This window comes from Triturus cristatus, chromosome 8, assembly GCF_964204655.1.
Source record: "Triturus cristatus chromosome 8, aTriCri1.1, whole genome shotgun sequence".
Classification (NCBI taxonomy): domain Eukaryota; kingdom Metazoa; phylum Chordata; class Amphibia; order Caudata; family Salamandridae; genus Triturus; species Triturus cristatus.
The window spans coordinates 1,256,533,191-1,256,557,879 of record NC_140591.1 but is presented as its reverse complement, the minus strand read 5'-3'; the positions used below and the strand labels follow the sequence as shown (position 1 = coordinate 1,256,557,879).

Genomic DNA, 24,689 nt, shown 5'->3' with positions numbered 1-24,689 from the left:
ACCACATTCAATCTTGTATTCCATATATGTACCAAACATTCTATCTTCCATTCATATCTGAGATAGTACATGCCTTCTGTCCTCATAACATTAATGAACAAGTTTCCTTTTCCATCTACTTCTCTGCTTCATCTTCCTAAAATTCCTCAATAAAATACACATACATGTACAATGGTTGGAGTTGCCTCCGACCTACTCGTCTCAGACACAGAACCGACAGACATCCGGTCAGTGGTTCTGACCCCCTGATTACCATGTGACCGAAAACTGTTCGGTCAGATACTCTCATTGCTCTATGGAAGCTTGTATTATGTCCGTAAACCGGCCATAATACAGGCCCCCATGAAGAAATTGATGTGTGTGCAAAACCCTGCACCCTGTGGCAGACACCAAATGGGTGCCTAACACACAGTGCATGGATTTACAGCAGGGCACCGTAGGTATTCCCTCGGCATCAGCCATAGGCTGCGGAGGCAAGGGGGCCCTGCTAGAGGCCTCCAAAGTCCCTTTTTGACAGCCTTTCCATGTCAGAAAGGCTGTGAGAAACCGACATCGCAAACCCGACGGCAGACACGCCGTCCATAGGAGATTACGTTGCACTTCTGACCGGCCGAAAGACTCCGAGAGCTGGTTGAAACCACGTCGGAATGACCGACCGGTTCACACTCTGACCACCAACATTCTAATTCAGCAGTCAGACTTCAAACAAACCGTATTGGTCAGAAAGCCTCCCACCACGGTCAGAAATCTTCAAGCTAGCGGTCAGAGCTTTCCGACCGACATCGTAATCGTTCTCTTAATGTTATTTCTAAACTATAAATTGCCTTTTTTAAACAAACAGTATGTAATACAAAATTATTGAATCAATTAGAATATTTATATTCTAGGATCCTAAAGACTGTAAAAACAATTGCCCATCAGATTAATAATTGTTGAATGACTTGAAGTTTGAAATAACCATCAACAGCATATCTCATCAGTTCACATTTTTTCATAATGAAAGTATAACCACTCACCTCGAACAATATCAATTCTGTTTTCACTATGGGCTGATGTGACACAGCAGAAATTTTGTGTTTGCAGATGTACGCAAACCCAGGTCACTAAGGTAGAAGGGTGCAGCATACAAAATGGGGAGTGAGCTGCAACAAACAAACAGGTGTAAACAGGTGAGAGGTTTTGGAAGTTAGTCATGGTACACAGGGTCTGAAGATTACAAAAGTTCTAACGGAGCATACAGCAATGTTGAGTAAGGTGAGTGTCAGCATAGAAAAGGGAGACTCATTATCAAGGGTTGGACGCAACAGGTGCACCCTAACTAGTGGTTTCTTGGATTTAAGAAAAAGGTGCCATTTTGCCAGACTGCAGTGAGAGAAGGGCAAAGTTGGAGAGTGTGCCCAAAAGGAATCACTAAGTCAGGTGGAAAAACCAAAGGTCTAAAAAACATTTTGACAAATTAAATGAATGTAGGAATGTGGCATATAAGTAGAAAACTGGTTTACACCAAAAGGAGAAGAGGCCAAAATATTCAGGCATCGGTACCAGTGAAGAATTCCTAAACTAAGGGACTTACGACTCGATCTGAGTGTGGAGTCTCTGCACTCAGGGCAGAATCTCTGCAATTGTGGCTGAATCTCTGCAGTGCACTGTGCAGAGATTCAGCCCAGGGTGTGGAGATTCTGCCACAAGTGCAGAGACTCCACCCCGAATGCGGAGACTCCGCATTCATAACTTTACGAGTCGTAAGTCCCTTTATGAATTGTTCCCTGAATGCTGTACCACAATAGTACTACTAAAGTACTAAAAAATGTTATTCACAACCCTATGAGTATAAATCTCTATCTCTCCTATATTTTCCAAGGAGAGATCTTCACATATGTAAGTTTGCTACTAAGGGATTGATTCTGACCTCAGTTGGAAGGGATCCGAATTGGATTCGGCGTTGCCGAAAGTGATCCGGAGCCCTTGTTTCCGACCGACTCGTTCCCAGTTCCGAACGGCCAAGTACAATGCTTGGAAACCCTTAGCGCTGACTGAATCAAGGCATTCGGAGAGATAGTACCTTTCCGGAGCCGATTTGTACAGCTCTATGGACTTGGTTTCCGAGCGAGCAAATACGATGAACGATTCAGACAGCCTTATCGATTCGGTTTGCCCGGAACAAAAAGGCTGCCGGAATCGGTCTTTGGGGGATCCTAGGAGGCCCCCCTTCATCTGGAGCCCTCCGAATTGGGCCCAAGGAGGTACCCATGGGTTCCTTCTTCCCAACCGTGCACAGGGTGCACGATTATCACCAACTACCCCTTTTGTCAATGCGATCCTGTGTTCTCATTCGGAACACAGGCTCCCATTGAAGCCAGTAGGAGCCCAACTGAATCGTATCTGGATGCATTCAAATGCATCATACTTATTTGGTCAGATTCCGGACCAGAGTTGTTTGGTATGCTTTCTGATGAGATCGGAATCGATCCCTTAGTAGGAAATGTAAGAAGAACCAGAGGGAGTGAATGGAAAAAGGTGCATACTTACTATTAAAAGGGAGGGGCTAAGGAGGAGTAAGGAGTGGTTTAGAGAGGATTATGAAGGGTTTAGGAGAGACGTGCACCCACTCACAAAAGGGTAAGCCCATTGCTTTTCACAAACTGCACTTCTAATGTTACTACAGCTTTAAAGGGGCCCAAAACAATAGTAAATTAATTCAGCTCTGAGTAGTAATTAGTCCAGCATCACACATGGCCTCTACTGTTAGTGCAAAACCCTCCCAAAGAAATGTATTGAGGTAGGGACTTAAAATATAAAGTATTTAAATACTTAAATATTTTAACCACATTGTTGAATTTATAAATTAATGTAACATTTATTTATTTAAAAATATTTAAATTAATTATCCACATCATTTTAATAATTATTAGTGCATAATGAAATGCATATCTTTACTTTAGGTAACAATTATTATTTTTAAGTTACATTTTAGAACATTTGTTTTTACTTGATTTAATATTTCAATTAATTAAAGATTTAATAAAAAAATAAGTTAATCGTGTTGTCGTTTTTTTATTGTCTCCTACATTTAAACTAGATATTTAACATTAATTTATATTAACCTTTAACGTAAAAATATTTACTGTGTTTTATGTAATGCTGTTCCTAAACGTCTTATGAGGCTGCAGTGACCTGCCTGATTTTCCCAAAAGCATAAATGATTTGCTTGTTTAAAAGTTGTGACCTGCAATTTGTGAAACATAGGCTTTCACTGTTTTTGCTTACTTTAAAGAATTGTGGGAAAATACAAAAGAAATGCAGAATAAAATCTGATTTAATCCTAGAAGTCACATTGCCAAAGATAATATTTCCAGGCAGCTTAGGTGATTTTGATTAAATGCTTCTATTGAAAATATTTTCTTCCCTTTTATTTAGAAATACAATAATGTGAATTTATATAAAAACCTACATTTGATTTACTTTTACGTAGTCATTAAAGGTTATTGAGTTGTAGTCCAGCCCATGTTAATAGTGACAAGATGTGTCTGAATATATAGTTTAGTGGCTAGCCGCCGACTTCGAAATCTGGGAACCCATGCTTAACTTCCATGATTGGCTCAACATTGTGTGCTTTTGGGAAAATCACTTATTGTCCCTGTGCCTACACATGTGAAATGTATTTGTGTACACTTGATGTACACAATCTTGTTGATCGTTTTCCAAAGCCCTCATTTAATGTACAGCCATCCTAGCTAGGCTTATGTCATATAAATACCTAAATATACCTAAACATACCTACATACAAGATTACACCAGCTACATACAATGTCTTGTATTTCATTTGTTAGCCAGGATATTTTCCACCCTTCAATGTATAATGCACAGAGGTTACTAATTTTCTAGTACAGTGGATACATATTTTTCTTGTAATTTTCCATAAGGAGTTATTTTGTAAGCAATGTCCCTCATTGATAGCTGTTAGTACACCACAAATAGCTTATGGAGTTTCTCTATTTTCCTGTGTTAGGGCATTGCTCTAGTTTTTCCATGCAAACTGGCAATATTTTATTTCAAGTGGCAGTTGGCACTAAAAACGAATGTACCATTTTGTGTCTCTAGCTAACTTTAAACATTTTTTCCTGTCAACTCTGAAAAGGGGTGGCTATTGGCCATCTTTTTTATCATGAAACACCGTAACAACAGAGTGAAAGTTCTGACTGTGACATGAGAAGTTTGTGACCTATTGGTAATATTATAGTAGCAGCATTAAAATATTTGCAAAATTAAGTGAAGTTTACAAGACAAATATTTTTTAAAGTATCACGCCCCTAAATAAGCAGAAACAAAATCAGGCTATAGTAGTCTGGATATGCTTTCTAATCTTTTTTAAGAATTGTAAACATACCCACCTTATTGAGGTTAGGGGTCACAGAATACTAAAAAAAACTTTCAATGGACAGTATATCTGAATGTATAGTGGGCTAATTGGAAGGATATTAAAAACAAAGTATTGCAATAGTCTGGATAACTATAGGTCCTCTGTCTCTTAGAATAACATGTTTCAGTCTCTCCAAGGCCCATGGTTTTCTTCAGGATCATGAATTCTGGTGATTTAAGCAACTCTCAATCATCCATGCACACTCTCACAATAGTGCCTAGTGCACATCATACTCCCTGTGGATGCATTATTTTTAGCTTTGAGGTTCCTAAACAGAATACTCATTGCCCCATGGAAGGGAGACATTAGGCGTCATATGTAGTCACAAAGTCTTCAAATGTTAATGCCAACCATTAGCCTAAATAATGTGTCTCCGAAGGTGACAACCCAATGATGAGGCATGCCGTCCAGGTTGGTGTGTGATGGTTTGTCATCATTTTTTATAGGAATCCTGCCACATCTATAGTCAGAAGTAATGGGACTCCTAAATTAAGAAATTCTCTTTCAAGTGAACAAGTAACCCAGATAGTTTAGATTTGTGTTGGCATGTAACTCGGAAGAAGTTATCCTGCAGCCCACCCTCCCTTTGCATTTGTTGCCATAAATGTAACTTACAGATAGCCTGAAAAGCTGATGACCTTGCACTGGCTTTCAGCCCCAATGAGAGTGGTGGTTTTTTTTTTTATATGCAGTGCTTACAAATCTGTATGAGACATTAGCCTATCTTTTTTGTGCAGACCTGTCCCTATCGTTCTAAACTAAGGTCTTTGCAACTCTGCTTAATTACATCACCTCACATTTACAGGGCCAGAATTCTATTTGGTCCTAAACATATTGAACTCCCTTCCAATGCATATTAGATTTTGTGATTCTCAATTCCATGTATAAGAAACTGCAGAACCAGCTATTCATGAACTTTATTCAATGTTAATCTCCTACCCTGTGTCAAGGCACGGTAATCAGGTTTAGTGCCAGGCAACCCTGTTTTTATGTTAGAGAATTTAATAAATCTTCAAAATGCTAAAACACTAGTTGTGTCGCGTTTTGCAATAATATATTCTATATTGGCTAATACTTTTACCCGCAATTTAGAATATATTTTTAACATCAATGCAATTACATCCATTATCAATACAATTTGAATTGCTAATAATATTCTATTCACTACACATATTGGAGATTTTATGTAGCTTTTATTCTCACAAAGCCATGGAATATTTCTGTCCTAATGTGTATGTAGATGCTTCTCCTTCCTAAACCCCCGTGCAACCACACTATGCTTGTCTATGTTTCTCTTGAACTTTACTGACTCCTTTATCCGCCCATACTTCTCAACTCTTCTGTACTATTCCTTTCAACTTTCACTTTGACCATCCTCATCTACAAAAAATACTCATCTAATACACTTTATACAGCATTACTCTTTAAAATATTTTGAGACCGATCTTTAAAAATAAAGTAATGGAAAATCTATTTGTGGGGGTGCTTCACAAGACTTTAAGATATGACTCTACTAAGCACACCCATGTGTTGCCCAATTACATCTCCACATGGGCCAGCCCTTTTAGCAAAAGAAGGATTGACATATTGAGACAAAGAAGCACAGATATGACCAAACCCCATCGTCATACTCCTGCATTATTCAGACATGGGCAGAATTTGGCATACTGATAGTTCTCATTGATAATTCTTCTGTAGCATGTACAATAAACAAAGAAGGGCACAACTAGCAATTGTGTGTATGTTTTTCATACTTTGCACAAGTAAAAATAATATTTACATGTGCAAAGTCCTTTAGTAAATATACCCTTCAGCAATGTTGATCGGTCAGGAACAAAACATTTGAAGCACGTTAACCCCATTGACTGACATGCTAACTGTGAGGATAAATGTTTCTGGCAGGTGGCAGTTGTTGACTTCTACCCAAGAGTTCTGAAAAATGGTGATCTGCATAACAACAGAAAAATTACATGTAATCCCATATAGGAGAAATGAAGACTAAAAGTGTACTAAGCTCTGCTTCTTTTTCAGCCGATCCATTATGAAGAAAAGAACTGGTGTGAGGAAGAATACTCCGGTGGGTGTTACACATCCTACTTCCCACCCGGAATCATGACTCAATATGGCAGGTATATTGTCATTTCTTTTAATTATCTTGTAAAATGCCTCACGATTTAATGAGGAATAAGTTATTGTGAAGCTCAATGCAAGACTAGCAGCAGCTTTTATGATGAATAACACCACTTGACTGTACTGCTTTAACTATTAACATTAAAAAATATATATATTATGTCAGTCTGTCCTATCCAGAAAGTAAGACAGCAACTCCAGAGTTAAGTAGGAAAGCTTAAGTCTCAAAAGTGAGCACAGCAGACCATCAGCTACACACTAGCCAGCACAGCGACCCCCAACTGAACTCTTAATTTCAAAGGCACCATTCTAATGCAGAACAAAATAACACCAGTGTAGAAGGAACCACAATTGCATTCTAAACCCCTACTGACACATTCCCTGTATACACTGGTTCTACACCTAGCTAGACTTTATTTATTTGCAATTTTTATTTGGAAAAGATTATAAAAACATAATATATATTATAAATAGCAAATCAAATATAGCAGTCAAAAGTACAATTCCATAATGCCTATATCCTATAATGAGATATACGGTCTTTGAAAGACAGACAATGCATTACAAAATCACTCTCACATTATAATCAGGAGCAACTGCATCCATAAATTCGATGTAAAATGCAAAGAAGTAAATAATATTCATAATTCCCGTAATAATGACATTCATAATTCCTAAGTGAAAAGATACAGCCCAAAGCATACTAAGGTTCAACTATGACCAGACTGGCAATCCCACAATGCAAAGTGGAAGGTGCAGAGAATCCTGACAGACTGAAAACAACACTTATCACAAATATAGTTCTTAGTCAGGTATAATTGGTTGTATCCAGGTAGAGATTGGTTCCCATCAGCATTCCATAGTTCCATATCAAAAGTCAGAGCGTAAGTTCCCTGACCATGCCTGTATTATCAGGGGGCACTGTATGATACTACAGTGGTATGAAAATAAAATGTTCTACATAAAACAGATTTGCTTGAGGATGATTATCCTACTTTGCTACTTCACCATTTAGAAATGCAAATCTATAGACTTTATGAATTTGAAAATCAAAATCGCTGTTGGGTACATTTGTAAAAGTGTGTTGAAATAAGTGCTAGGATTGTCACCTTCTGCCCCTGCAGGGATACCTATTACCTGCAAATTATTCCTGTGCATGCGAATTTCAATATTTTCTACTTTCCAGTCGAAGTCTTTAGTTCTTTGGCTTTTTTCTTCAGCTTGTTGTTACATAGTTTGCATTATATCCTCCAAATTTTAGGTGTGCTGTTCTACTTCTGAAATTCTGTCTCTAAGAGAGCAGGTTTGTTTAGACAGTTTACAGATACCAATTTGAGATTTAAGATGAAATGTCTTTAATACTGGACAATCATTCTTGTATTGGTCTCTATGTACACATAATAAGTTATCTATCGATGACAGCATTGGATGCTGATCTTCCATCAGCTGAATGGCAGTATCTAAATTTGCCTTCCTGGTCAAAACTTGGTGATCAGAATGTTGTTGCTTGGCGGAGAATAGTCACATTGGTTAAACTGCTTGTGGGGAGATCCTGTTGAAGCTGCAGCTGTTGTTCCTCCTTGTAACTTCCAGGAGGTATTTGGATCTCTTTTTCCATTTTCTCCGTACTTCTCCCCAATCTGTATTCACATTAGATCCTGAGTCTGAATTGCTATCTGAAAGCTCAGGTAGGCAAAAAGGTCTGTGGTGCTTCCAGGCCTTCTAACTTGCCTTTGGCCATGTGTGGATTAGAAACAGAAGCTTTCTTTCAGCTTTGAGCATCAAATGCAAGATTTGTAGGATTTCTGCCACCCTATTGATTAGGATGCTTAGGCATAACCCCAATTTCCTTGACAGGCTTCTGAACAGAAACCACATCTAACCCAGAGGATAAGTCATTTGGTGAAGCCCTAAAAAACATACCTCCCCATGAGTGGGTTACTTCTCCAATTCCTGTGTGTCAACATCTATTGTTTTATTAGTAATTGGCTGTAATTTTGTGATGTGAGAAATATGTGTCATTGTAAGAGCTATATGGATTGTACGCATTTTAGGAGATTCTTGGTGCATCAGATGTGGCAGGTGTATCACAGTCTATAGTTATAGCATTAATGGAGGTTTGTTGCTCTTCTACCTGTAACGGAGTATGGTCTGCATTCCCACCCTTGTCAAGCAGGATACTAGCTTCTTCTTATCTTTATTTTGGGCCTTTGAGTTGTTTACTTCAGCAACAACCCCCTCATCGCTCCCAGCCGGGAGCAAGAAATCATAAATTTTTCCTTTTGATGACTAAGCACTGACCTGAGTCTTCAGCTGGGCTCCAGAAGCCACGTCAAGGAATGCCTCTAAAAACCTGTGAGTCGATGTGATACTAGCAGAAGTCTTTCCTGCAAGCCTGTGCTCCGCCGGAGGAGCTTACAAGTAGTTCAGAAATCTTCGATCCAGTCAAGAGGCCTACCGTTGTTCTGTGGGGCAAGGAGGCGGTCTTCCTGGTGTGCCCTCGGGTGTTAGCATCCATTAATTATGATTTCTGGTGAAAAACTGCCACACTCCTGCATCTTGCTTGGCTGAAGATCCCCAGTGAAACTACCAGTCCGACTAAAGCCATAACTCCATTGGCCGGACAATGCACAATGTGTTCCAAAAAGAAGAATTCTTTGTGGGTTATTTAAGGGCAACAATGAAGGTCACCACAGGTTCCATCTGATTCAAGACTGGCAGTGGTGCTCTGATAATTATTTCTTAAGTGTGTCTTAAGCACCAAAGACAGTGTCTGGTTGTCTTAGTTTACTGCATAAGCTGTGGTCCGAACGCCCTCCTCCATCCAACACGAACTCGCGCCCTGCCGCCATCCTGCTTGTCCATCCAAAGTCATGGGCTTTCTCTGTACCCCTAGACTTTAGTCATCAGGTTATATAAAATACCTCCCTCTAAAAGTCCTGACTGATATGCTCAATTGACTTGTCAAGATATGTTAAGCGCTGCCATTTTATACTGGGCTTGTGTTTGTGACTATGTTCTAGAGCTGCCTAGTCTGCCACACAGCACAGCTTACCTGTGGAGATTTCAGTTTAGAGTTTAACATGTTAAGGATTTGGTTACCCATCCAGGATCTTTGTACATCTTATAACTGGTGTCTTCAAGACTCTTGGGTCAATATTACAGGTCCCATTTTAATTGAGAAAGGGACAGTATCTGATGATACATTGCGGGAGCCACAGTAACTGCACTGCTCAAGAGTATTTCAAGTAGGCAAAGACTACACTGCAAAAGCACACACATCTTACATGGTTTTCCCACAAACTTGCAATGGAGATCATTTCTGCCCCCTTCCTCTGAGTTACTGATGGCAATATTTAGGTACCGCCAGGAGTAGGGTAGAAAATACTAGGCCTTTTAGTCCACAGCTTGTAATGGGATCCTCAGCGATAAACAGTAAAAGTATTTCAAAAGTGACATCATCTATAGCTATTAGACCCAGTACAACATCTCACCATGCTGTGAGTCTTAAACATGGGCAAATGTTCTTGCAGTGTAGTGCTCTTTCAAACTATGACATATACTGTGAGATTGCTGTTAGCTCGCAGTGAAGCCCTTGAGAATTCTATGCCTCTGCATCTCCTTGATGGCCATTCTGAGCCTAAATTATCTATTATGTTTTTAAGAATCTTAAACATTTATAAACACCATGGTTTCAAATTGTAAACACAGGGTTATAGAATTAAAAATGCTGTTTGTGTCTTGCTCTTGCAGAACTTTAAACTTCTTTCTGATTATATGAAACATGCAATCTGATCGCTACACATACAACAGCCCTCAAATGGAAACAATGTAATTACTTGCTAAATCTTCTCTCATAATACCACGTTCATTTAATATAATTGCTCATTCTGAGTCGAAGCACTGCATAGTAATAGAGATGCTCAGCAACACTCAAGCACTCTCCCTGTTCAGGAAGTCTGAGGCATATTTTTGTTGTATATGGTGTTGTGAAAAAATATGCCCTTAACGGAGGCACTAGGTTTGACCTGCCGAAATTTATCCGGAGCAAACTCTGAGGGTGTGATAATTCTCACACAACTCATAATTCCGATCCCTGTGCACAAGGTTTGGAATTTAGCCCTGCACTTGTAATCAAGCCCCGAGGGCTTAGTTTTAGACCCCCTTAGTCCTAGGGTGACCAACCATCTGTAAATTTCATGGACTGTCTTTAATTTGGACCTCACATCTGTTGTCTGTGAGGATCCCTTTTACGGATGCCTTTTGTCTGTAATTTTGGGCCTTGCAGGGAGCAGAGCTGTTCCCCTGCGAGAAGCCTCAGCTCCCTGATGGGGCCACCTTGCACTCTTGGTCTGTGCTCAAGAGCAGCCCCGCCCATTGTCATTCTGTATGCTGGTTTATGATTGTCACATACAGAATGACAATGGGCCAGTTTGAGCTGTTACAGCATGTTGTGGCCTACTCCTGAGGTGGTCTAGGGCAGAGCATTCAGTTAGGGTTAGAGGGAAGAAATGTACAAAACAAATGTACAAAAACGCCCATGCTGCTATGTGCCAGTTAATGAAAAGAAGCTGGTGAAAGAATTTAAAAACAAGAGGTTATATTTCTTACACAGTCTCATCATTTCAGAGCTGTAGCATTTTTTATATTATATACAACGAAGCCATAGTGGCTGCTTTTTCATTTATTTTCTTCAACTAACATCCATTGACAAAGCCAATCGTCATGGCTTGTTGTAGGTCTAATGTTACTGGATGCAATGATAGAAACAGCAAAATACCACTCGGGCGGCAAATTATGCTCAGCACATATTTTTAGCTTAGGTGTTTTAAGCCACACCCTTAATTACATCAGACACACTGATTGGAGAGACCCCCAGTTTTTTCGTCCTACTTAAAGCCCTGGAAACAACACCATGTCACAGGCACCTCAAGTCCTGGCACTGTGCATCATGCATGACTCATGACTTCAAAGTTTTCAGATTGCCTATGTGCAGGGGCATAGTGAACCCTCCCCCACCCCACCCGTTGCTTTAGGATCTACAGCAAGGATGAAGGTCTTTATGTGCCTCTTCTGTCTGCAACTCAATATACAAAGGCTCAGTTCATAATTAATGTGAAAAGGTGGGTTCGTGAATAAGTGAAAGAGTGGGTAAATGGCTGGATGGATTAGTGAAAGGATGAATGGATGAGTGAAAGGGTGAATGGATGAATAATAAGAGAAAGGATGGATGGATGCGTGAGTGCAAGGATGGATGAGGGTAAATAGATGGATGTATGGGTGGAAGGGTAGATGGATGGGTAAAAGGGGGATGGATAAGTAAAAGGATTGATGGTTGAGTGAAAGAGTGGATGATGGGCGAGTGAATTGGTGCATGGATGAGAGAAATGATGGATGGATTGATAAATTGATAAGTGAAAGGGTGAAAGAATGGATGGATGAGTGAGTGAAAGGGTAGATGTAAGGATGGACCAGTGAGTGAAATGGAGGGGAGATGGACAATAGGATGGATAGATGAGTGAAAGGGTGGAAGGATGAGAGAAAGGATGGATGGATGAGTGAAAGGATGGATGAGTGATAGGGTCAATGGATGGATTCATGAGTGGATAATTAAATGGATGAGTGGGTGGATGGGTGAAGGGTGCATGGAAGGATGGGCGGCTTAGTGAAAGGGGAATGGAGAGAGAAAGGGAGGATGAATGGATGGATGAATGAGTGAAAGCATGGATGAATGATTGGCAGAATGGATGGGTGAATGGGTGCCTGGATGAGTGAAAAGAAGAATATAAAGATGGATGAGTGAAAGAATGCATACATGAGTGAAAGGGAGGGTGGAGAGCTGGAAGAAAGGATGGATGGATAAGTGAAAATTTGAATGAGTGGGTGGATCAGTGGCTTGGTGGATGGGTGAGTAAGTGAAAGGATGGCTGGATGGGTAAAAGGGTAAATGAATGGATGGATTAGTAAAAGAGTGGATGGATGAGTGAAAGGATGGCTTGGTTGAAAGGGAAAATGTTTGGATGGATGAGTGAATGGATGGATGGGTGTAAGAGTGGATGGATGAGTGAAAGGATGGATTGGGTGAAAGGGTGGATGGATGGATCAGTGAACAAGTGGATGGAGGGATGGAAGGATGAGTGAAATGATGGATGGAAGGATAGATGATGGATAGGTTTGCAAATGGTTGAAAAGGTTTGGATATGGATGGGCACACTGATGGAAGGACAGAGTGAATGGTGAATGACTGAATGATGGATGAAAGAATTAATAGATGACAGAATGTAAATTTGGAATGGTGGATATCAGGGGTTTGATGGAATGATGAATTGCTAGATCCTTGGACAAGAGAGCTCTTCTGGGGAGGGTTGTGATGACATACGTTGCTTTCTTGGTGCTGTAAGAGCTTTAGTTCAAAGTGGGAAGTATTTAAATGTTCTGGCTACTCCCTTGCCTATGTGTTACTATTCTGTATTTGCTTTGTGCTTATGTGTGGGATCTATACATCATGCATATGACATTTTGAGTGACACCCAACTGCTACTCGAATGTTACACTAGACACTAGTAATTGTAAATGTATGCATGTTTTGTTTTAGGTGTAAGGTTTTAGGGAGAGCCTCATAGTGCCATGAGCTGTGCTTGAGATGTATATAGTGTATGTAGAAATAGGAAAGGCATCAAAAATAAGCTGCAGGGAAAAGCACCTTTGTGACTTCCGTCAGCTAGTGCAACTCTCTCCGAAGCCCCCATAAGCAAAGTCAGATTCCATATTCTAAGTTCCACTTGCTGAAATACCCATAATGCGTTCCCTAAAGTGGGTTCATTACAGCAATCCTCCCTTTAATTCACCTATGCATGCAGCTTTATGTCTCATAATGGCACTCAGATATGAGATGCTAGTAACAAAGTCTATTGTTTGTTCTTCAGATCTTCCTTACCACATCTCTCACCAAACATGCCTGCTCAGGACCATGAGTTGTAAACAAAATATCAGACTGGACAACCCAGTGCAGTATCCATATAAATAGATTATTATCATATGAAATACCACAAAAAGACCTGCACAGTTGCTCAAAGCTGCGTGCATACCAAAAAAACGTGAAGTGCACGATTGTCTCAACCTAATATAAACTTATTTTGACTTGTACTTAAGTGGTTATCTATTTACTTATTTTTATACAATCGCGCAACTTCCTCTGATGTATCTGTACAACTTACCTTTCGTCCGGAAGTTTTGTCCTGAATTTTGACCTTCGGTCCTGAATTTTCGTATTGAATTTTGACCCTTTGTGCTGAATTTTTACACGTACCGTCCTGAATTTGCACCCATGCCAGTTGGTCACCCTACTTAGCCCGGTGGCAAAGAACAGACTTAGACAATTTCCCAACTCAAACCAAGGAATGAGACAGGCTATAAACCACGACCTCCACACCCCAAGCATTATTTAAGGGTGGTGCATATAGGGCACTGATCAGCCCAGTGAGACTACAGGATAATTTATATTAATGTGTTCTAATACTTCTTTCCCTGTTGATGGACACACACTATAAATCCACACTATACATTTAAAAGGCTTGATTAAAAGCAATGTCCTAATCTAGTGCAGATCATAGAAATAGATGTAACTATGAAAATAAATGTGTACGTTATTTGAATGAATGAGCTTGCCATATATTTTGACGTGGTAGACGCGCCTTAATCTATCTGTTCATTTTCTTTGTTAATTTTTAAGAGTCCTTCGCAAGCCAGTTGGTAGGATCTACTTTGCAGGCACGGAAACGGCGACCGAGTGGAGTGGGTACATGGAGGGTGCAGTCCAAGCTGGAGAGAGGGCGTCCAGAGAGGTAATAGAAAGCTTCACAGACAATTGTAGCTGCAAGAAATGGTAAAAAAGTGTGATGTGTCTGTGCATATGAAGAATACATTCTGTCCTTATCCATACCTGTCCCTTACACTTGGCCTGGCCCACCTCAAGAAAATGGGATGTTAGCCGGACAGTGAGAGGGACAAAGTTGGCCAAAGAGCAGTGTGTTGAAAAGCTGTGTACACTTTATTAGTGAGTCAGTGTTATGAACTGTAGAAAAAACAAATCAATCAATCCACAACAGAGCATAGATGAGAGACAGGACGGCCAGTATATGAGTGATTCATGATTTCAGGATTCATGTGCACATGGTTCCTGTCTTTGGGTACACCTTACTACTTACGTTAACTACAAAATTTTACAAAATGCTTGTGACCAATATATTTCAATGTTTAGCATGAAAAATGTAATTGTGGGTTCAGGCACTCAGTTTAAGGAAATAAAGCCTGGACTTTCCCAGCTACCCACACTCTTTATCTCAGTTACAATCCCCTTTCTGGCCCTGACCCCTTCTAGTGAATAGCACCAGCACTTGCATTGTCTAGCACCTGACACCAGGTAATACCCTTTTGCAGATATCATGCCACCGCCCTTCATTCTTATTTCTTACTGCAAACTCCTTGCCTGTGCTATGGGTTGTGGTTTCTACATCCATTGTTTACATTTACTGGGGAAACGTCATCTCATCCGTTTTTGTGCTCCCAGTGTCTTGTCATTGCTTTGTCTGGCGTCCGATGCCCAAGATGCTTCCAAGTATGTTGTGCATCATTGTATACATTTCTCTTTTCCCTTTGCACTCTGGGTTTCGATGGAATGAGGACTCTCCTGCAGTGTATAGACAAGGGCTCCTCTGATGTTAGGTGCCAGTGGTTGACATAAGAGGGCCATGTTTGCCTTAAGTAAGTGGACAGCCTCAAAAGGCCTTCTTCTAAGCCTTACTGCTGGCACCTGTATTATTCTCTTTGTACGTGTTTATTCCTAATTGTTAATTTAGCACTTTATGTTTATTAACCTGGATTCTTCAAAAGAGTTTCTCAAAATATTTCCATTATGTGAACATATTTCTTGGTTTACCATGAAGATCAGTTTTAGAACAGTGAAGACCACTAGCCATACTGCTTAATGTGTTCCTGGGACATACACATTGGCCAGCAGAGGACCAACTTCCATACAGCCGATGAAGCCAACCAGGGGACTTCCAAAAGACAATGAGCACCATGAAAAAGTGGCCAAGAATGCGCTCTCTTTTTGCACCATACACGTCTGCTGTGTCCACTGCACACTGCTAGAAAGGGTGGTACCAGAATATATTGCAACATAATATTATTTCCCATATAATTTACTCCAATATCGCACCATTAGAGTTAATAGTAACAATCGACAGCCAGCTGGGCGATGTGTTGTAAATGATATTTAGGAGACAATGTTTATGTCAGAAGATATTTCTGTATATGATGTTCTGAGATACAACTAAGAAAGACGTGAAGGCTTGGCCTTACCCTATCCAATGCACAACACCAGGGCTCATGGTCTCCCGTACATGTTGTCCAAATGTGATGTGTGCTCCCTGAGAAGGCAGCGGTGCCCTTCACACAGTTGCATTCAATGTTAGAAGTGCCCAGTAAAGACACTTTGGTCCTGATTACAAGTGAGTTGGTTAATTCCGACCTTTGCGGAAACCTCTGTTTACACATGGGTAGGAAATAAGAGTTTGAAGGTATATAAGGAATCCGATAATTTTCAGATGTGTTAAATAACTCAACACTTGTGAAATTTTGGCAGGTTAAACCTTTCCAAAATTTGGTATTTACCATATTATGCAGCTGTTGGTGTGTTAAACACCAAAATCTGCATGTTTTCCCCACAAACTCATAATAGGCGCTACTTATCGCACCCGATAAACAGCGTACCTCATAGTATCGTTATTTATCAGGTGCAATAAATAGTACCAATTCTTATAATCAGGCCCTTTGTACAGCATTAAATAGCAGAATAGAACTTTACCTTGGACAATTTCTACTTTTGCATCTGGTTACAGATATGTTCTTGTTATGTATTAGGGACCGTGCGTGTTTCATAGCATGGTAGATTCACTGAATATAACTTTGCAAAAAAGTTTCTGATAAATGGCAAGTGCAGTTGTTTGTGAGTGTGAAAAGGCATTTGTAGCGCAGACGTATACATTTCATGGTAAAATTCCAGCTAATTGCCATTTGGATGACTATTTGTGGGATGGTACTCTCCCCAGTGTGTGGGTTGAGACTCTGAATGTGGGTGATGCTTTTCTATCAGAAGTGCAGAATGGGATGCTGTGCCATGGGAACCAATGAAGGAACCTCACTCCATGACTGGAAGGCCCAGGTGTCAATACCTATGCGGGTATCTCTGAGGGCTTTGAGTGTGAAGTGTATGGAACTGTCAACTGGCCACTGCTTCTGGTCTGAGGACCTAAATAGCTGCAGCTCGTGCAGGTACAAGCTATGGGCCCGGTGGGGGGAAGATTGTGACAGAAGACCACGAGGGAAAATTAAATTAACTCATAATGCTTGCGCTGCACATGTGGTTTGTGTGTGTGTGGGAAGTAAGGGGTATATTTATCAAGAATTGGCGTAGGGCAGCTCCGCAAGTCATTTTGCTGCCTGCCCTATACCCAGTGCTTAATTTGTGCCGGTGCTTTCCGGTGCTCAACACCGGCATTTATTTCATAGGGCCGGGGGTATTGTATTTTCCCCTGACTGGGCATTGGGCAGCCCTGCCAAGTAACAAACATTAGGGATTCGACTAATGCATTTTAGTGCCGGTGTCCGTATCACCGCGCTAAAATGTATTAGTCACGCACTTACATCTAGCCAAATTGCATGCGCAATGAAGACCTGCGGCCTGCACACAATTGAATAAGAAAACCACTGCTGTGCATCGGCATCCACAAATTTGATTTAGCTGCCTCGGAGATCAAAGGTGAAGGTGATCGCCTCAGGGGATTTGTAGTGTGTCTTTCACACATTGTTTTTTAAATGTCTGGCACCGGATATAAAAGAGAAAATCTGTCTTGTTGTTGAGGACCGACCTCAGCCTCTAGGTCAAGTGGATCCGGTGCATTCTCACATGGAGGCGGAGACAGAATCTACTCTGCGCAGGCCGGGCCCAGCTCACGTGGATTTGGCGCTGTTTTCTGTTGTGCTACACACTAGGTGCCCACTCCTGTTGATCGAAGCAGAATGTTTTCATTACAGATTCCTAGCGCAGCCAGCCCAAGCCACAAGGAATTGCTACTGTCCCCAGAGAAATTCAAGTAAGGAACATCCATGACATTCTTGACATGTGTTGCCCTCCCCTGCTCTTGAAGGGTTGCTGAGGGCAATGCCAGTCACGGCCAATGACTCCACAGACTACAGCTACATCGACCATCCCGAGGCAGCAGGCATTATTTACCCACCACTGTCAGTGACTCCTTGGTAAGTCAAAGATGACGTGGTGTTTAATGTTCCTGCTGCAGAGGGACCCGAGTTTTGTTTAGTGCAAAGTTGAACTCACCAGTAGCACAGGGGGCTAACATGTATGCTTCAAAGAATGTTTTTGGGAAGTGGGTGTCGCCTCCTAAAAATATTTTGAGCACCTGCACCTAATATTTTACAAATTAAGCACTGCCTATACCAAATCCAGAGGGCAGGAATGGAAAGTATTTACAAGATAAGGTGCATTCCTGTCCTTTCAGCCGACCCACAATTAGCAGCCATGCGCCAAGGCAGGCACCCTTGCACCATGGTTCAAGGGTGTCTGTGTTGTTGGCATGATTGTTTTAGTGCAGGAAGAGACACCTTCCTGCACCAAAAATAGTATGTGGAGACGTTGTCCTCTTTCTATGTGTGCTGCAAAATGAAAAGGAAAGGGGAAAAAACGAGGAGAGATGTAAACATTTCTCCTCTTTATGTCTGCTCTAGGGAGGCACATGGTTTTGGCACTTCCCCAGGTTTACCAGATATTGTAACTCTGGGGCAGCGTCAAAGTCCATGGGTGTTGCATGGAAACACCCAAAGCAACACCCATGGAACGTCTCTATGACACAGAGTAAGGCAAGGCAGCGGCTTGCTCTGCTTTGCCTTACTCCATATCTACAAGGCCATAAAAAGCCATGCAGGGTGGCTAAGCCCTGTGCACCATCGGGACGTCACAAAAAGTGATGTTCCGACAGTGCACAGGGCTTGTAAATATGCCCCTAAGTTTGCACCTGAGATGCCTATTTAGTCTCTATTTTGTGCTTGATTGAAGCTTGCACACCATCCTTTTCAAAGTCTGCCAGTCAACACAGGTCCTAGTCCTGGACCTCACCTGCAACCACAGGCTCAAATTAAGCACTGAGTCACAATAGGCGGATCTGGCTTTTTTGTGCAGCATCACTAACTCATTGAGCAGCCCTGACCAACCTAACCAGCTACCATTATTCTCAATGTGCCAGCCTGACATGTAAGCACACCACCCCTGGGGAGGTCAGGCTTGCCTGAGAAGCCAGGAAATTTCTCAGTTTCACGAGTGTTCTTTTAGAAATGCCTATGAAAGTGATTGCGTTTTGGTCGTTTTAGTTAAATGGATAAGAAGTAGGTAGCAGAGTACTAAAACAAAAGAGTAGACGCCAAACAGAGACCATTAGGTCAGTCAGAAAGACCCAGATTCACAACGTCGTTGCTTCGCCTCCATAGTTAATCAAACTGCCCCAGACAGCCCAGGTTCCCCATCTTAACTTCAGAGAGACTTCGACAGCAAAACTCACCATTGCTTTTGGTGTGTGTTTTTGGCAAGGCTAGTGTGTCTGTTTGTTTGCCTGTCAGCTCTGATGGTAAAACCTAATTTGAAAACTCTGCACGCTGGATGGGAACAGAACACTAGGTGGCGCTACATGCAAGTAAATGGTACAAAGCAAAATAAACTGGAACTGAAAGAAGAGCCTTGGTTACTTTTATATTCAGTGTAGATGCTGGCCCACTTTCACGTTCTACACTGTAGAGGGAAATTAAAGTAAAATGTTTCAGTGTCAACATCTTACTACAGTTTTCATCACAGCAGAGCTAAGTCTAGACATTGCTGTAATTGTTGTTCGTGTCATGTTTTAGTCTTTTTAACTGATGTATCAAGTATCATAAACTGTGCTATGGCAATAGGAACAGAACCACAACATTTACAACTTAATAGTCTTATTTAGTCTAAGAAATGTAAGAGAATTCAGTGCAGAGTTCAGACCAATTCCCCCTCTCAGCAATGACAACAAATGTCATCTTGTTCTCAAGCAGCAGTTCTGCGTGTTTGGTTTATGCCATGCGGTTTCACATGCTTATAGGTGCAGTGAAAGTATTATGAAATATAAGTATTCTTATAAATGAATTAATTGCATTTGCGGAACACACAATTGTTTTCAGCACAGCAGAACTGCATCCCAGAATGTTTTCCCATTGGTTGAAACACCACTGGCTACACAATGTGATTGGTGTTATTAAAGGTGAACACACAATAATCATTGGGCACCTGTTTGCTTTCAGATACTGTGCAGTATGGGCAGGATCACAGAAAACGAGATCTGGGTGCCTGAGCCTCCGTCAAAGGTGAGAGTTAATTTTGTTATTGGTGACTTTGTGTGGGCTACAAGCATGGGGGATGCTCAGGGCGGCTTCTGCTGTCCTCCTAGAAGGACTAGATTGGGAGCTTTGTTAGATTGGGGAAACTCTGGTTGGCACAGGTAGGTACTTGTGACAAGCAGCGGTCCCTTCTTCTATTCAGGGCGAGAGAATTACCCCTTCAGAACAATGCCTGCTCACCCTATAGGTAGTGTGGAGCGAGCAGGGCTAAACTTCAGGGCGCTGTCGGTTAAGCATTTACAATAACACACAGTAAATCACAACGATCCCCCACAAACGGACACCAGGCGTAAGTTGTATCAAAAATACGGATGCTTTATATAAAAGATTCTTTGTTACGCAGGCATGTACAAGACCATCAATAACGGTTGCGAAATGGAAGCCACGAGATGATAATTAGGCACTGTTCTTTTCTTTGGTAACTTATTCGATCACAAGCGCTTCACAGGGCTCGGTTGAGTCGGTCCAGTCACGATGATGCGCAGTGCACCCGGGGTACAGTGATACGGGGAAATCAGAACGTTGCGGACCCCGAGTCCAATAGAGAGTTCACTGTACCTGGGAACGTGCGATGTGCTTGGACGAGTCTTCGGGGGAGATGCAGGTTCTGCACCTCGCGGGTCTCCGGATCAAGAATTCAGCGGGCGGCTCTCGGTAGACAGGAGCGGCCCAGGGCCTCCGACACGGACTGTGCGGGAGGTCACTGCGGAGGGCGGCACGGTCAGACTCAGGCTGGGAGGTGAAGCGGGGCTGCCGGATACGTTACGACGTACGGGCGGCCGTCCGAGGCTTGATTTCACTTCCCAATTAGAAATCCGGCGGGAGGGCGAGAGGGCACCAGGCACGCTCCAATGGCAGGCAGGTGACAGGGAAGCGGGGCGGCCAGACTCGATGGGTCCAGAGCGACTCAGGCAGAGCGGGGCTCTCGGCGAGGGGAAGCGGCCAGGCTTCTGGGTGTCACGGCCCTAGGAGGGGTGGCAAGGTGCGCAGAGCACTCCGGCGGGAGAAAGCACACGGCTCGAGTTCTCAGACGAGCGGAGACACGGTGAACCCACTGGTCCTGGGGTTCAGCTCAGGGGGCAAGCTCTTCTTCCAAGCCCTTGGAGATAGTTGAAGAACAAAGTGCAAAAGTCTCTTTCAGTCTTTTTCCTCTCCTTCCTCAGCAAGGCACCTACTGCAGGCCGATCCCTCAGGTCAGGGAAAGTTACTCCTCCTTCAGCTTCTTCCAGGTCCTTCTAGTCGGGCAGAGTTCCTTCGTGGTTCAATCTGGATCTGATTTCTTAGGAGCTAGGCTCCTACTTTTATACAGTGATTCTTTTGTTCTTTAGCGCCAGGGGGCCTGGGCCTGGCTCAGTCCAGTTCTGGAGTACTTTGTTTTGGGTGACTCTGCTCTTTCCTTTCAGCAGCATGGCAGAGACATCCGCCGCTCCACAGGGGGCGGAGCCGGCTTTGTGGTGGCAGAGCACAGGTCTATTCAAGAGTCAGGGTGTACTCCTCCCACCCATCCTGGTGCAATCTCTCTACCCACCACCTGGCAGCCAACCTGTCTCCTGGAATCCCCCAGCCCTGCTCCTGTACTGTTGCTAGGCAGAGCACACACCCACAGCAGAGGCGGACTGAGATGGTCAGGCACGCAAAGGCTAACTTTCTAAAAGTAGCATTTGCAAACCCAGGATATTAAAATAACCTTTTCTAAAAGATGTATTTTATTATCCCGAGTTCAGGCATACTAAACATGACTTTCTACCATGCTCTCCGAATCCACTGGGGTCACAGCGTGTAGCGATCCCCACGGCCCATTCTGGCCTATGGAGAGCAGGTAGCCTTCAATAGTGAAAAACGGAAATGGCTGTAATTCACTATTAAGACATGCCACACACATCAGGGCATGTCCTACCTCATGCCTACAATGCACCCTGCGCTTGGGCCTACCAGAGGGGTGACTAACATGTAGTTAAGGGAAGGTTTAGGGACTGGCAAGTGGGGACACTTGCTCAGTCAGCACGACGGTACCAGACCGCGCGCAGGTTCTGCAGTGGCAGATCCTAGACATATTTTACCCCGCTGCTTCGGTGGGTGGCACAATCAGTGCTGCAAGCCCACTAGCAGCATTTGGATATACAAGCCCTTGGCACCCCGGGTGCACTCTACAAGGAACTGACAGTAAACCAAATATGCCAAACGTGGAAGTCAATTCACATAATACATTTTACCATAGGGAGCACTTGCACTGTGGCACTGGATGGCAGTGGCACAGTGCCCTGAGCAGCTAACACCAACACAAAAACACATTGAGGCACAGACAAAAATGGAAGGGTGACCCACGCCAATGGTGCCAGGTCTAGCACGTGTCCCCTCCAGCTGAAAAGTGGGGAGAACTACCCTACCCCAGGGAGTTCTTCATCACTAAGGCGGAAAAACCTGGACAGACCGTCAGCATTGGCGTGATCCGTGCCAGGGCGATGCTCCACCGTAAAGTCCATACCCTGTAGGGAGATGGACCACCTCAACAGTTTTGGGTTCTCACCCCTCATTTGCATCAACCATCTGAGGGGCCTGTGGTCGGTCTGAACCCGGAAGTGAGACCCAAACAAGTAGGGTCTTAGCTTCTTCAGCGCCCAGACCACAGCAAATGCTTCTCGTTCTATCGCACTCCACCTTTGTTCCCGGGGAAGTAGCCTCCTGCTAATAAAGGCTACTGGTTGGTCAAAGCCCTCCTCAGTGATCTGTGAGAGAACAGCCCCTACACCATGCTCTGATGCATCCGTCTGCACCAGGAACTCTTTGGAGAAGTCAGGAGCCAAGAGCACGGACGCCGTGCACATGGCAGTTTTCAGGGTGTCGAAGGCTTCCTGACAGGTGTCAGTCCATATCACTAACCTGGGCTGCTTCTTCAAAGTCAGCTCGGTCAAGGGGGCAACGATGCTGCCATACCCCTTGACAAACCTCCTGTAGTACCCTGTGAGTCCTAAAAAGGCCCTCACCTCTGTCTGGGTCTTTGGGGGCTCCCAAGCCAGGATGGTTTCAACTTTGGGTTGGAGGGGCGCCACCTGGCCGCTCCCTACTTGGTGTCCCAAGTACACCACTGAACCCTGCCCGATCTGACACTTGCTTGCCTTGATCGTGAGGCCTGCCTTGCGCAGCGCCATCAACACTTCCCAGAGATGTTGCAGGTGTTCTTTCCATGCGCCGCTGAACACTGCGATGTCATCCAGGTATGCGGCGCTGAACTCGGTCAGCCCAGCCAACACCTGGTTGACCAACCTCTGGAAGGTGGCAGGGGCATTCTTCATCCCAAAGGGCATCACCCGGAACTGGTAATGCCCATCTGGTGTAGAGAATGCGGACCTCTCTTTGGCCCCATCAGTTAAGGCGATCTGCCAGTACCCAGACGTTAAATCAAACGTGCTGAGGTACCGTGCAGCCCCTAACCGATCGATGAGCTCATCAGCTCTGGGGATGGGGTGCGCGTCAGTCTTCGTGACTGAGTTGAGTCCTCGGTAGTCCACACAGAACCGGAGTTCGGGCGTGGCACCCGGCGCTGCAGCCTTTGGGACCAAGACCACTGGGCTGGCCCAAGGACTGCTGGAGGACTCAACCACCCCTAGAGCAAGCATCTTCGAGACCTCCTCTTTGATGTAGGCTCTGACCTTGTCAGTTACCCGGTAGGCTTTGTGCTTCACAGGTAAGCTGTCTCCTGTATCCACATCATGGACGCACCAATTTGTGATACCAGGAACCAGGGAGAACAGGTCAGGAAACTGCCCCAGCAGCTGGCGGCAGTCACCCTGTTGCTCAGGGGTCAGGGTGGGTGAGAGGTTAACTCCATCCACTGACCCGTCTCGCTCTGAGGCTACCAAGAGGTCAGGAAGAGGCTCAGACTCCTCTTCCGTCCCATCATCGGTGGCCAAGAGCATGCCCACTTCGGACCTCTCCAAGTGGGGCTTCAGTCGATTGACATGTAGGACCCTTAAGGGGTTCCTAGGAGACCGCAAGTTCACCGAGTAGGTGACAGAACTCTTGCGCTCCACAATCTCAAAGGGTCCTGTCCACTTGTCCTGGAGTGCACAAGGCTCCACAGGGGCCAGGACCCACACTTTTTGACGAGGTTGAAGCTCAACCAGAGTGGCATTCTGGTCGTACCACCGCTTCATTTCCTCCTGGCTGGCTTCCAGGTTTGCCTCAGCAAGTTGCCTGAAATGCCTAGTCTGGTTCCGGAAAGCCAGCATGTAACTGTATACATTCTGGGGAGGTTTCCTGGGAGATTGCTCCCAGCCTTCCTTGACCAGACTAAGAGGTCCTCGTACTGGGTGGCCGTACAAAAGCTCAAAGGGACTGAACCATAGAGACTTTTGTGGCACCTCGCGGTACGCAAAGAGAAGGCATGGTAAGAGGACGTCCCACTTACGCCTCATGGGTTCCTCGAGACCCATAATCATGCCCTTCAGGGTTCGGTTGAAGCGCTCAACCAACCCGTTTCCTTGGGGATGGTAAGGGGTGGTGAACTTGTAGGTCACACCACACTCTTGCCACAGGGACTTCATATATTTAGATATGAAGTTGGTCCCCCTGTCAGACACCACCTCTAGAGGGAATCCTACTCGTGAGAACATTTCCATCTGTGCCCGTCCCACCACGGGGGCCGTCA

At 43.6% G+C, this 24,689-nt stretch overlaps 1 protein-coding gene across 1 annotated transcript in view; it reads left to right on the top strand.

The window, feature by feature from the left end:
- Positions 1-24,689, top strand: part of LOC146805680 (amine oxidase [flavin-containing]-like) — a 291,428-nt gene that overhangs the window by 253,879 nt on the left and 12,860 nt on the right. Inside the window, exons 12-14 of the mRNA XM_085622954.1 lie at positions 6,452-6,549; positions 14,283-14,394; positions 19,946-20,008. Coding sequence (XP_085479080.1) covers positions 6,452-6,549; positions 14,283-14,394; positions 19,946-20,008 — 273 coding nt within the window. The remainder of the gene's footprint in view (positions 1-6,451; positions 6,550-14,282; positions 14,395-19,945; positions 20,009-24,689) is intronic.